This window comes from Carcharhinus amblyrhynchos, chromosome 18 (genome assembly GCF_965287045.1).
Source record: "Carcharhinus amblyrhynchos chromosome 18, sCarAmb.v2.hapA, whole genome shotgun sequence".
NCBI lineage: Eukaryota > Metazoa > Chordata > Chondrichthyes > Carcharhiniformes > Carcharhinidae > Carcharhinus > Carcharhinus amblyrhynchos.
In genome coordinates, this window is record NC_137341.1 from 30082021 (window position 1) to 30095011 (window position 12991).

Genomic DNA, 12991 nt, shown 5'->3' on the forward strand with positions numbered 1-12991 from the left:
AGATGTGCAGGTTAGGTAGATTGGCCATGCTAAATCAATCCTTAGTGTCAGGGGGACTAGCTAGGGTAAATGCATAGGGATATGGAAATAGGGGCTGGGTGGGATTGAGTTGGTGCAGACTTGATGGACTGACTGGCCTCCTTCTGCATTGTAGGATACTATGATAAAACATTCTACATTTTAGTCAAAACTTATTTATTAATGTTCAAGAGTGAAATGATCTTTGCTAATGGAGGGATTTTTCTGTTGCAACCTGCCATGTCTGACCAACAAAAATTGAATCACTGTGGTCCAAGATTGAACAGTACTATCTTGGAAAATAATTTTAAACAGAGTCATAATATTACAGGTCATTTGGTTGTCAAATCTACACCAGAAATTTAACTTTATTAATTCTGTTTTCATTTGCAATTTCCCTGGTTTTAATGTTTGCTATTGCCTGGGACTTTGTAGGGAAAGTGAGTTTTACAATTAGCAGCTCAGTTTGAAATATGTGAAGCTTGATTCCACTCCCGAGTTATTCACATTAATCTCTGTGCTGCTGTTGAACTGCTCCAGTCTGGGATAAAAATTCCTACTTCGAAACAGTTCTTTACATTTGATGATTTCTTTATCCAAATGGATGAAATTGTTCCATTAGCTGTTGTTTCCCACCAGTCAGAATCTCTCAGTGTTCACTCCATGTGATGGGATGCATGAGGCATTGAGTGAGGATGACGAGGGCCAATTGTCTGTTTGTCCTCTGAGATTGATAAATCATTCTTAAATGGTCACAAGGCATCAAATTTCTATCTAATTCATGAATTCTCTAAACTGTTGCTTCTTAATAAACTTTCTTAAAGTAGTTGACTACTCTTTGTAGTTGCAGTCTCTGAATCCAAAAGCTGACAAGAGGCAGCAGTGCCTGTCAAGAATACCATTGTGGGGGTGAGGCTGTAAGAATACTTGGGGAAGAATAATGCAATCCCAGGGATTATAACACAAAATTGGAAGAGGAGGCCTGGAGACAGATAACAATCTAACTTTAAGGCAGAAAAATTATATAAACATTTGAAAGAAGTTCAAAATCAAATTGTAAAAAACAAGTAGAAAAAGAGGGGAGTTGGGGGAATGAGTTTAGAAATTCAGAGAACCACTTGGGCCTCCAATAACACCAATGGAAAATTGCCAGCAGATTTAGATACTATTTTAGCATTACAGATTTTGGGGTAGATATGTCACTAAAAATTACAATTACAGGAAGTGTATGCAAGGTTTTCACATTCTGGATAATGAATCTTCTGTTTCATTGACATAAACAGGAGAAGCTGGACATGGAGTTAATTATTTATGGTAAATTAAAGCATACAATATATTTGATTTGATTCACTATTGACACATGTATTAGGATACAGTGGAAAGTATTGTTTCTTGGGTACTATACAGATAACATATACCATTCATAGAGTACATAGGAGAGAAGGAAAAGAGGGAGAGCAGAATGTAGTGTGACAGTCATAGCAAGGGTATAGAGAAAAATCAGCTTAATGTGTGATAGGTCCATTCAGAAGTCTGATGGCAGCAGGGAGGAAGCTGTTCTTGAGTTAATTCGTACATCATCTCAGACTTTTGTATCTCTTTCCCAATGGAAGAAGGTGGAAGAGAGTATGTCTGGGGGTGTGTGGGATCCTTGAATATGCTGGCTGCTTTTCCAAGGCAGCAGGATGTGTAGACGGAGTCAATGGATAGGAGGCTGGTTTGCATGTTGAACTGGAAGGAGGGGTTATGGTTTTCTAATAGTTTGGGAGGTGGCACTGAAGTAATTTAGGGGGCTGGAGGAATGAGGAGAACAATCAGTTGGTGAGTAATGTGGTGGAAAGTACTGAAGGTTTGTGGGGCAACAGATGTGGAGCAGATTAGTTGAAAATGAGTTCTGAAGACATAGTTGGGAAGGGAAGCAATCCATAATACTGAACAATACAGGTGATGCGAGGATATATATAATCAAAGCAAACTGCTTGACATAGTGATTGGGAATATTAATAGTTGCAGAAAGATGGGATGGGAATAAGTGTGTGACTGAGCAAAATGAGTACTTGGAGAAAGGGCAGGTGAAGGTGACTGAGTGTTTTAGATCTGTGTTGTCCAATTTGTTCACCACTCTCCACATGTAATGAATCAGCCACAGAGATGTGGTTTATTGACACTGTTCAATTTCAAAGCCATGCAATATTGAGTTGTGCTAAAGTTTCAGGGGTGGTATGAGTATGGGTGTTACTCACTAGACTGCTTTTGTCAACTGTCCTGAAGAGGGCAAGGAAGAATCAATCATATTGCTGTCACACAGTAGTCACAAATCCATCAGATGGTTGTTATTTTTATCAGAAGCTAGTTCAGTTGTTGGGTTTCCAGTGATCTGGAACCTAAAGAGCCACTTACTCAATGAAACAAGAAAAATAGTCTGTAGTTCTCTTTACTTATTCTTTCTGGGTCCCTCTAAATGACGAAACATTTAGGTCTGCTGGACCAGTCTGTGAAGAACTGTGAAAGTAGTTCTGGATGTCGGAAGTCCAATTGCTCTCCATGTTTTCTTTAGGAATGTTGTGACACAGGGGACACTAAGTTGTCCACTTTGGTAGGAATAATGGTAGGAAGGACTATTACTTACGTGGCGAAAAACTGCAGCATGCGACGGTGCAGAGGGACCTCGGGGTCCTTGTGCATGAGTCGCAGAAACCCAGCCTACAGGTGCAGCAGGTGGTCAGGAAGGCGAATGGGATGCTGGCCTTCATAGTGAGGGGGATTGAATATAAAAGTAGGGAGGTCTTGCTGCGGCTGTATAGGGCATTGGTGAGGCCGCAGCTGGAGTACTGTGTGCAGTTTTGGGCGCCGTACTTACGCAAGGATATTTTGGCCTTAGAGGGAGTGCAGAGGAGGTTTACTAGGCTGATACCGGAGTTGAGGGGGTTGAGCTATGAGGAGAGGCTGAATAAACTAGGCTTGTACTCGTTAGAGTTTAGAAGAATGAGGGGAGATCTTATTGAGACGTATAAGATGATGAATGGGATGGATAGGATAGAGGTGGAGAGACTCTTCCCGCTCAGAAAGGACAGTAGGACTAGGGGGCACAGCCTCAAGATAAAGGGGGGGCGGCTTAGAACAGAGTTGAGGAGGAACTTCTTCACTCAAAGGGTGGTGAATCTCTGGAATTCTCTGCCTGTTGAAGTGCTGGAGGCTGCCTCGCTAAATATTTTTAAGACGCGGGTTGATGGGTTTTTGATAAGCGAGGGGAGAGGGCGGGAAAGTGGAACTGAGCCACGACAGATCAGCCATGATCTTATTGAAGGGTGGGGCAGGCTCGAAGGGCTAGGTGGCCTACTCCTGCTCCTATTTCTTATGTTCTTATGTTCTTAATTGAAGAACTTGCTGGTAACTGGTGATCTTTGCAAACCAGTTGATGTGCATGGCTGCCAATGACAAGTGAAATGTGCAATTTTGCTATACTGGGGCAGTGCAGCAATAATCCAGATGTGTTCAGCCTTCATCTTAATGGATCTGTTGAAATTAGTGATTGAAAAGCATAGGGCACTGTTGCCATTAAAGGAGAAATTACAACAGGTTGGCAATGGGGCAAAGGTTTATTAAATGTACAGATGCTACCTTAGGAAATGGCAGGTGACAGGGCATAAGCAAGATGAGTCAGGAGTGCAGAAATCAATATCTGGAGGTTTGTTGATTCTTTCTCTCTCCTAGTCTCCTAATGTATCAATTTTGATAAAACAGAGGGAATTTGGTTTTTGAAATATTTCATATATTTTGTATCACTCAGCAAAAATAGTGACATGATCACACCTCTTTTCTCACTATCATGTCCTTTCACCTTGTATCGTCAGCCCTTAATCACTCCTACTTTCAACTCTATCTCAATCCTTGCCTTCTGCTCTCCTCAACACCACATCACCACTGACACCCACCCCAATCAAGCACGTTTAAAATCTATTACATCTGGGAAAAAAAGGAGGTCAATAGCAAGGCTGTTGATTTGAAATGTTAACTCTGGTCCTCTCTCTGTGGTAAGTTCCTGATGCACTGAGCATTTTCCGCTTATGTCTCAGATTTCCAGTGTCTGTCATGTTTTGTAACCCGGGTGACAAGGTTTGACCGACAATTACTTCAACGCATCCCACCCGAGTGGAAAATGCTCTGTGGTATACAAACTCATAAGTAAAAATACTGATTGTAGAGGTGGGATTAGAAAAATAAAACAGAGAAAATGCACAAAGCTGTCATCAACTGGTGGGAGCTAAGGAGCATTTCCAGATTTTAATGCCACATTTTGTTCATTCACACCTTTCCTTTTTTTAATCCCTATGGATTACTGTCCGTCTGTGTAGAGTTTGCACATTCTCTCCGTGCCTGCGTGGGTTTGCTCCGGTTTCCTCCCACAATTTAAAGATGTGTGGGTTAGGTTGATTGGCAAAATTGACCTTTAATTAGCAGCGCAGATTTGTGTGTTTACAGGGATAGGGTTGGATTGTTGTCGGTGCAGGCTCTGTGGGCAAAATGGCTTCATTCTGCACTGTAGCGATTCTATGATTTAAATGGTGTAGCACCTTGTTCATGATCCATCATGGGGGCAGGTTTGTTGCCTGCTTGTTTGCTGACTGAATACTTGGGAGCCACTGCAGAGTAAACATAGGTGACCTCCTCATCGCAGGAGCAGTTGTGCAAACATCAGGTGCACCAGGTAGGTGTGACATATTACCAAAGTGACATCAGTTTCAGCTGTGCAATGATGGAATACCCCCGTGACGTAATATACCCATGGCGTCAGAAACAGCTGTGCGGTGGCCAAATATTCCATGATGTAAAGCCCTGTAGTGTCAGAGCCCGGTTGCACGGTGACGCAATACTCACGACGTAATACTTAAGTCCAAAGATGTGCAGGTTAGGTAGATTGGCCATATTAATAATTGCCCTAGTGTCCTGAGATGTGTAGGTTAGAGCAGTTGGCGGGTAAATATGTAGGGATATGGGGGTAGAGCCTGGATGAGATGATGGTCGGTGCAGACTCGATGGACCGAATGGCCTCTTTCTGTGCTAGAGGGTTTCTATGGTTTTCTATAGTTGTGTTGTCAGTCCTGACTGTGCAATGACATAATACACCTGTGATGTAAGGTGAAAAGGAATGTAGTGGTAATTGGGGATAGTGGGGTTAAGGGTATTGACACTGTCCTTTGTCACAATGACAAAGAGCACAGAAGGGTGTGTTGTCTGCCTGGTGCTCGGGTCCAGGATGTTACATCTGGGCTGCAGAGGAACCTGGAGTGGGAGGGTGAGAATCCGATCGTTGTAGTACATGGGGTGCCAACGACGTAGGCAAAATGCAAACTGAGGATCTGGGGAGGGAGTATGAAAAGCTCGGAAGGGAATTAAAAAGTAGAATCGACAAGGTGGTTATCTCTGGATTACTGCCTGAACCGTGTGCAGACGGGCGTAGGGTTGATAAGATTAAGGAAGTGAATGGGTGGCTCAGGGATTGGTGTGGGAGCAATGGGTTTGAATTTATGGGGCATTGGCACCAGTATTGGGGTAGGTGGGACCTGATCAGGTGGGATGGGGTTGGTCTGAACTGTGCTGGGACCAGAGTCCTGGCGAATCGTGTAGATAGGACTGTAGATAGGGCTTTAAACTAATTAGGGGGGGGGAGGGTGCAAGGGTAGGTGAAATTACAGGGTCTAAAGTAAAGGAGAGGGTACAGGTAAGGGAAGGGGCCAAGGATGTCCCAATAATAAAGGGAGTAGGGTGCGTGAGTAAGGTTGGTGGCGTTCCTGCAAATAGGGTACAGGTGAAGGCTGGGATGAAGGCACTTTATCTGAATGCACGAAGCATTTGGAATAAAGTGAATGAGCTGGTGGCGCCGATCAGCACAAATGGATATGATCTGGTGGCCATTACAGAGACATGGCTGCAGGGTGACAGGGACTGGGAGCTGAATGTACAGGGGTATCAAGTGTTCAGGAAGGATAGGCGGGAGGAAAAAGGGGGGGCGTAGCTCTGCTGATTAAGGATAGATCAGGGTGGTAGTAAGGGATGATATAGGAACCAAAGAGCAGAAAGTGGAATCATTGTGGGTGGAGATTAGGAACAGCAAAGGGAAGAAGACGCTGGTGGGTGTCGTCTATAGGCCCCCAAATAATGATCTGGAGGTGGGGCGGGCTGTTAACGCGCAAATAAATGCGGCGTGCAGGAATGGAACGGCGATAATTATGGGGGATTTCAATCTACATATTGATTGGTCGACCCATGCTGGACGCGGTGGGCTTGAGGAAGAGTTCTTGGAATGCTGCCGGGATAGTTTCCTTGAACAGTGTGTGTTGGAGCCGACGAGGGAGCGAGCTATCTTGGATCTGGTGTTGTGTAATGAGGCAGGTAGAATTAGGGACCTTGTGGTGAAGGATCCTCTTGGGAAGAGTGATCATTGTATGGTGGAGTTTCTGATGCAGATGGAGGAGGAGAAAGTGGGTTCCCGGACCTGTGTCCTTTGTTTGAACAGAAGAGGGTACAATAGGATGAGAGAGGAATTGGCGAATGTTGATTGGGGGAGCACATTGGAAGATAGGTCTGCTGAGGAACAGTGGAGGATCTTTAAGGAGATCTTTCTTGGTGCTCAGCAGAAATTTATTCCTATGGTTAAAAAGGATCGTAGGAGGAGAGATAATCAGCCGTGGATAACGAAGGAGGTAAAGGAGAGTATTAAATTAAAAGCGGATGCGTTTAGAGTAGCTAAGAGTAGTGGGCGAGAAGAGGATTGGGAGAGGTTTAATTATCAACAAAGAATGACGAAGAAGTTGATAAAGAAGGGTAGGATAAACTATGAAGCTGGGCTAGCGCTAAATATAAAAAAGGATAGTAAGAATTTTTATAAATATATAAAAAGGAAGAGGCTGACTAGGGTGAACGTTGGACCCTTAGAGGATGAAAGGGGGGTACTTAGTGGTAGGGGATGGGGAAATGGCTGAGGCCTTGAATAACTTTTTTGTTTCGGTCTTCACGGAGGAGGACATGAATAGTTTGCCGGGTGTTTGCGATGGAAAGATGGTAGGAGTGGAGGGCCTGAATGACATTATTGTTACTAGAGAGGCAATGCTCGACAGACTGGAGGGACTGATTGTGGACAAGTCTCCAGGACCGGATGGAATGCATGCACGGGTTCTGAAAGAAATGGCGGAGGTGATAGTGGACGCCTTGATGATTATTTTCCAAACCTCGCTGGATTCCGGGGAAGTGCTGGAAGATTGGAAAATGGCTAATGTTACGCCGTTGTTTAAGAAGGGTGGCAGGCAAAAGGCAGGGAATTATAGGCCAGTTAGTTTAACGTGTGTTGTAGGTAAAATGCTAGAATCCGTGATCAAGGAGAAAATAGCGAGGCATCTTGAGGAGAATTGTTTGATAGAGCAGACGCAGCACGGTTTCGTTAAGGGGAAGTCGTGTCTGATGAATTTATTAGAGTTCTATGAGGATGTGTCTAGGGCGGTGGATAGAGGAGAGCTGGTAGATGTGGTGTTCCTTGATTTTCAGAAGGCGTTTGATAAGGTGCCGCACAAGAGGTTATTACAGAAGGTTAGGGGGCATGGAGTTGGGGGTAGGGTATTAGCGTGGATAGGGGATTGGCTGTCAAATAGGAGGCAGAGAGTGGGGGTCAATGGGTGCTATTCGGATTGGCGGTTGGTGACTAGTAGAGTGCCCCAGGGATCGGTGCTAGGGCCTCAGCTATTTACCATTTATATAGATGATCTGGAGGAGGGAACCGAGTGTATGGTGTCAAAATTTGCTGATGACACCAAGATTGGTGGAACGGCAAATTGTGCGGAGGGTGTGGAAAGTCTGCAGAAGGATCTAGATAGGCTGGGCGAATGGGCCAGGAAATGGCAAATGGAATTTACTCTTGGCAAGTGTGAAGTTGTCCACTTTGGTAGGAATAACGGTAGGAAGGACCCTTATTTACATGGCGAAAAACTGCAGCATGCAACGGTGCAGAGGGACCTCGGGGTCCTTGTGCATGAGTCGCAAAAACCCAGCCTGCAGGTGCAGCAGGTGGTCAGGAAGGCGAATGGGATGCTGGCCTTCATAGCGAGGGGGATTGAATATAAAAGTAGGGAGGTCTTGCTGCAACTGTACAGGGCACTGGTGAGGCCGCAGCTGGAGTACTGAGTGCAGTTTTGGTCGCCGCACTTACGCAAGGATATTTTGGCCTTGGAGGGAGTGCAGAGGAGGTTTACTAGGCTGATACTGGAGTTGAGGGGGTTGAACTATGAGGAGAGGCTGAATAAACAAGGTACTCGTTAGAGTTTAGAAGAATGAGGGGAGATCTCATTGAGACGTATAAGATGATGAATGGGATGGATAGGATAGAGGTGGAGAGACTCTTCCCGCTCAGAAAGGAGAGTAGGACTAGGGGGCACAGCCTCAAGATAAGGAGGGGGGGGGCGGTTTAGAACAGAGTTGAGGAGGAACTTCTTCACTCAAAGGGTGGTGAATCTCTGAAAGTGATGGAGGCTGCCTCGCTAAATATATTTAAGACGCGGGTTGATAGGTTTTTGATAGGCAAGGGGATTAAGGGTTATGGGGAGAAGGCGGGAAAGTGGAACTGAGCCACTTCAGATCAGCCATGATCTTATTGAATGGCGGGACAGGCTCGAAGGGCTAGATGGCCTACTCCTGCTCCTATTTCTTATGTTCTTACGTAATATCCCCACGTGGCATCATACCTAGCTGCACAGTGACACAATTCCCCCATGCTCTCCTGGTGACCTAATACTCCCATGACGTCATGCCACAGTGACGTCAGACCCGACTCCGCGGTGACGTGCACTCACCTGATGTCACACACCCCGCGGCGCGGTGACGCCAGGTCCCGGTGACGTCAGGGAGCCGCTAGCGAGGGGATGAGGGAGGGGAATCAGGTCGGAAGAGGAGGCGGTGAGCTGCTGGCTGCGACACTGAGGGAGCTGATCGGTGGAAGGTGGAGTAGATGATGTGGTGAAGCCGGGCCTCCCTCACTCCCTCTTCCTCGGAGTGACAGTCCGACAGCAATGGTGCTGGCTTGTCTCCTGAACCTCCTGCTCCTTGCGCTGGAGTGCGGTTGGGTTCGAGCCGCTGGTAAGGCCGGGGTGGGGACGGAGCCGCAGCCAGAGCCGGAGCCGCCGACCTTCAGTAGACAAGCCGCGGTTAGAACCCCAGTGCCCGGCTCTCTCTGGCCACTGGGCTCGGCCACTGTCGCTTGGGTATTAGTGGGCAGGCAGCCTTTCCTGCTGCAAATGACCAGGCCGGCCCGAGAGTGCCAGGCCAGATCTGTAAACCTATGTTGATACTCTACTTCCTGCAATAACAATCACTCTCCTCTGACTCCACTGAAATATAACTCCCCTTTATGGAGACACTTTGTGAAATGGAAATCCGTAACCATCCCAGTGCTTTTAGCTAGCTCCCTAACTAGATATCTCTGGTAACTGACAGTTATTATTTTAAGGTTGATTAGATTTATTTTATTCATTTGTGGGATATGGTGATTCCTGCCCCCTTATGCTGACTGTCTTGTTATTTATGTACAACGTCAGACCACACTACAGCTTAAGCATCAGTTGCAGTTTAGCTATAGATAACTGCAAAGTTTTAGAAAAACTTGAATGCACATTTGCACTTATGGTTTACGTATACTTATTTTATGATGTGGAGAGAGGGGTGTTGGACTGGGGTGGGCACAGTAAGAAGTCACACAACACCAGGTTAAGGTCCAAAAGGTTTATTTAGAATCATGAGTTTTTGGAGCACTGCTTCCTCGGGTGACTCACCTAATGAAGGGGCAGTGCTCTGAAAGCTCATGATTTCAAATAAACATGTTGGACTTTAACCTGATGTTGTGAGACTTCTTATTGTACTTATTTTACTCAGTGTTTAAAACAGTTTAATTGTAATGTTTTTCTAATGAATGCTCACTACTGGGGGCAAGTTACCATTTTCCACATAGGGGTTACCACTGATTAGATGCCCTGGATGAAAAACAGATCTGAATCATTGAACTTGTTTGAACCTTCTGTTCTTTTGCAGACCTTGACTGTTGCTTCCCAACCTTTACTGCAATTCCATCTTCCATCCTGTCCAATCTGGGTTCTACCTGCCCACAGCACTGAAACCTCACTATCAAATACACGTCCTCTATGACCATGTAACAATCTCTTTCCTCATCACTCTGGACCAGTCTGCAATTTTTGATACCATGTTCCTCCAGCATCTTCTCTGTTGTCCAGCTGGTGTGACTGCCTTTCCCCATTTCAACACTTACCTCCCCAGACTCTATAACCATCCAATGCCTTTGTGTTCCCAGACTGCTTGTCCAACAGGCTGTCCTGGATGAGCTGAAATATCTTCCAGTTAAACGTAGGGAAGAGCAAAGTCATTGTTTTTGGAATAAAATTGGAAGGTGCTGAAAATATTCAGTAAGTCAGGTGCATGTGTGATAAAGGTAACAGAGTTGACATTTCAGATTAATGGTTTTTCATCATAACTGTCATCAGAGTTCGTGATGAATGATTATTGACCGGAAATGACAACTCTTTTCTCTCTACAGCTGGTAAGTGGCCTACTGAACGTTTCCAGTATTTTCTGTTTTTATTTTAGATTTCCAGTATCTGCAGTATTTTGCCATTGCCATTCACCAGAAACTTTGTTCCAGTCCCTCACCACTATCATTTGGTTGAATCAGATTATTGGAAATTTTGATATCCTGTTTTTCTGAGTTGAACATTTCCTCTCCATCACAAAGATTGCCCCACAACTTCAGCAATGTCACCAGTAATATTTCCTGCCTGAGCCTATCTGCTGTTGAAACTCTCACCCAGACTGTTACCTCCATGCTCATGTTATCTGACCTGCTTCCCATCTTCCACCCTCTCGAAACCCATTGAAAATGTTGCTGTCCTTGCACCAATTCATGTCAAGTCATGTTTGGATGTCATCCTTGTGCCTGCTGGCTACTGGTGCTTTGCTTTTAATATTCTCTTCCGAATGTTCAAATTTCAGCATATCATGCCCCTCTCTATCATTGAAATCTTCTTCAATCTTATAACCTGCTGAATATGCATTTCTCTAACTCTGGCTTATATATTTTACTTTCTTGGCCTTCCATTGGTGATCCAGCCTTCAGCCACCTGGGCCCTAAGCTCAGTAATGTCCTTCTCAAATCTCTGGCATGCCACTGCTCCTCTTAAGTTTCCTTAAAACTGACTACTTTAACCAAGTGTTTGGTCGCAGGATCCGATGTTCATTTCTTTTCCAAATTTATGTTTGATTTTGCCTCTGTGAAGTTCTTTGGGATGTTTTGCTATTTTAAATAGTTCGTTATTTTATAGCACATGACTAGTATAGGGCATTACTTTTTAAAAGTGATTGTAATGTACAATGTTGATACGGGGATGTACAACATAATGTACAAAAAATGGATTCATTAAATCACATAGTTAGCACGTGACTGAGTGTTGCAGGTCTTTGCAAGAGTAGTCCAATTTCTCCCACTCTCCTTTTCCCCAGTGGGGAGGTGATGGCCTAGGGGTATTATCACTAGATTATTAATACAGAAACTTGGCTCATGTTTGTGGGGACCTGGGTTTGAATCCCGACATGGCAGATGGTGGAATTTGGATTCAATTAAGAATGTCTGGAATTAAGAAACTACTGATGACCATGAAACTATTGCCCATTGTCAGAAAAATCCATTTGGTTCACTAAGGTCCTTTAGGGAAGGAAATCTGCCATCTTTACCTGGTCTGACCTACATGTGACTCCAGAGCCACAGCAATGTGGTTGACTCTCAATTATCCTTGGGCAACAAGCAACGGGCAATAAATGCTGTCAAGCCAGCAATGCTCATATCTCATGAATGAATAAAAAATACATTTTTTTTCTATTTTGAGTCTCATTTTCTTTTGAAAGTTATACTTGAATCTGTTTCCATCACCCTTTCAGGCAGTGTATTCCAGATCAGAACAGACTGTGGGGGTTGGGGTGGATAGATGGCTTTATTTGCAGTGAACAGTGGGGATCCTCAAATGGTGTGCTGCCAAGGTAAGGGACATCTCAACACTGGAAAAGGATGGAGGTTGATCCAGATCAGACTTAAAAAATAGAGAAGCACTGCTGACTGTGCACCAGGAGTTGGGAACTAAATTGAAAAGCAGGTTTTCACAAGTAATCTATATGAATCCATTTCTCTATTTGTTGAGCTGTTTAAATATGTTCAACATCTGATGATGACTGATTCATCTTCAGGGCCCATAACCTGCACGGCAGGAAAGTACAAACATCAAAGGAAGAGTTCTGCAGTTAGGAAAACATGATGTTCGTGTGAAACTACAGAAGAAATCTTACTGATGGTGCAGTCTGGGATCAAGATTCTGGTGAAATAAGATTTTGAACCAATCACATGGGAGAAAGAGTTACTAGACATGACTGAAAACACAATGAAATAATCAGAACATGGAGTGAAGGACAAATTAAAGAATAGCATGGATGATATGAATGGCCAGATATTGGAGAAAGTCACAGAACATGACTGTGTATAGGACAGAAATAGGAGGAGGAGTCGGCCGTTCAGCTCCTCAAACCTGCTCTGCCCTTCAGCTGGAATATGGCTGACCAACTTAGGTATCTTTGTTCAGTGCTATCATATCCCTTGATATCTTTAATATCCAGACATCTGTCGATCTCTGTCTTGAATATACTCTGACTGAGCCTCCCTTGAGTGGAGAATTCAAAGAATTCACCATCCTCTGAGTGAAAAAATTCCTAAAAGACCTACCTCTTATCCTGGGATCCCAGATAGGGGAGACATCCTTCCTGCATCTGTTGAGCCCTGTAAGAATTTTGTAATGCAGCAATGCAATAATCTCTCTCTCTTCTAAACTATATAGAATATTGGCCCATTCTCCCTAGTCTCTTAATTAGACAATTCTGT

General features: G+C 44.4%; 1 protein-coding gene across 1 annotated transcript in view; it reads left to right on the top strand.

The window, feature by feature from the left end:
- The first annotated feature begins 8919 nt into the window (after nt 1–8919).
- The window catches only part of pgap6 (post-glycosylphosphatidylinositol attachment to proteins 6), a 36684-nt gene continuing 32612 nt past the window's right edge, over nt 8920–12991 (top strand). Inside the window, exon 1 of the mRNA XM_080206662.1 lies at nt 8920–9141. Within this exon, the coding sequence (XP_080062788.1) occupies nt 9075–9141 (67 nt within the window). The 5' untranslated portion in view covers nt 8920–9074. The remainder of the gene's footprint in view (nt 9142–12991) is intronic.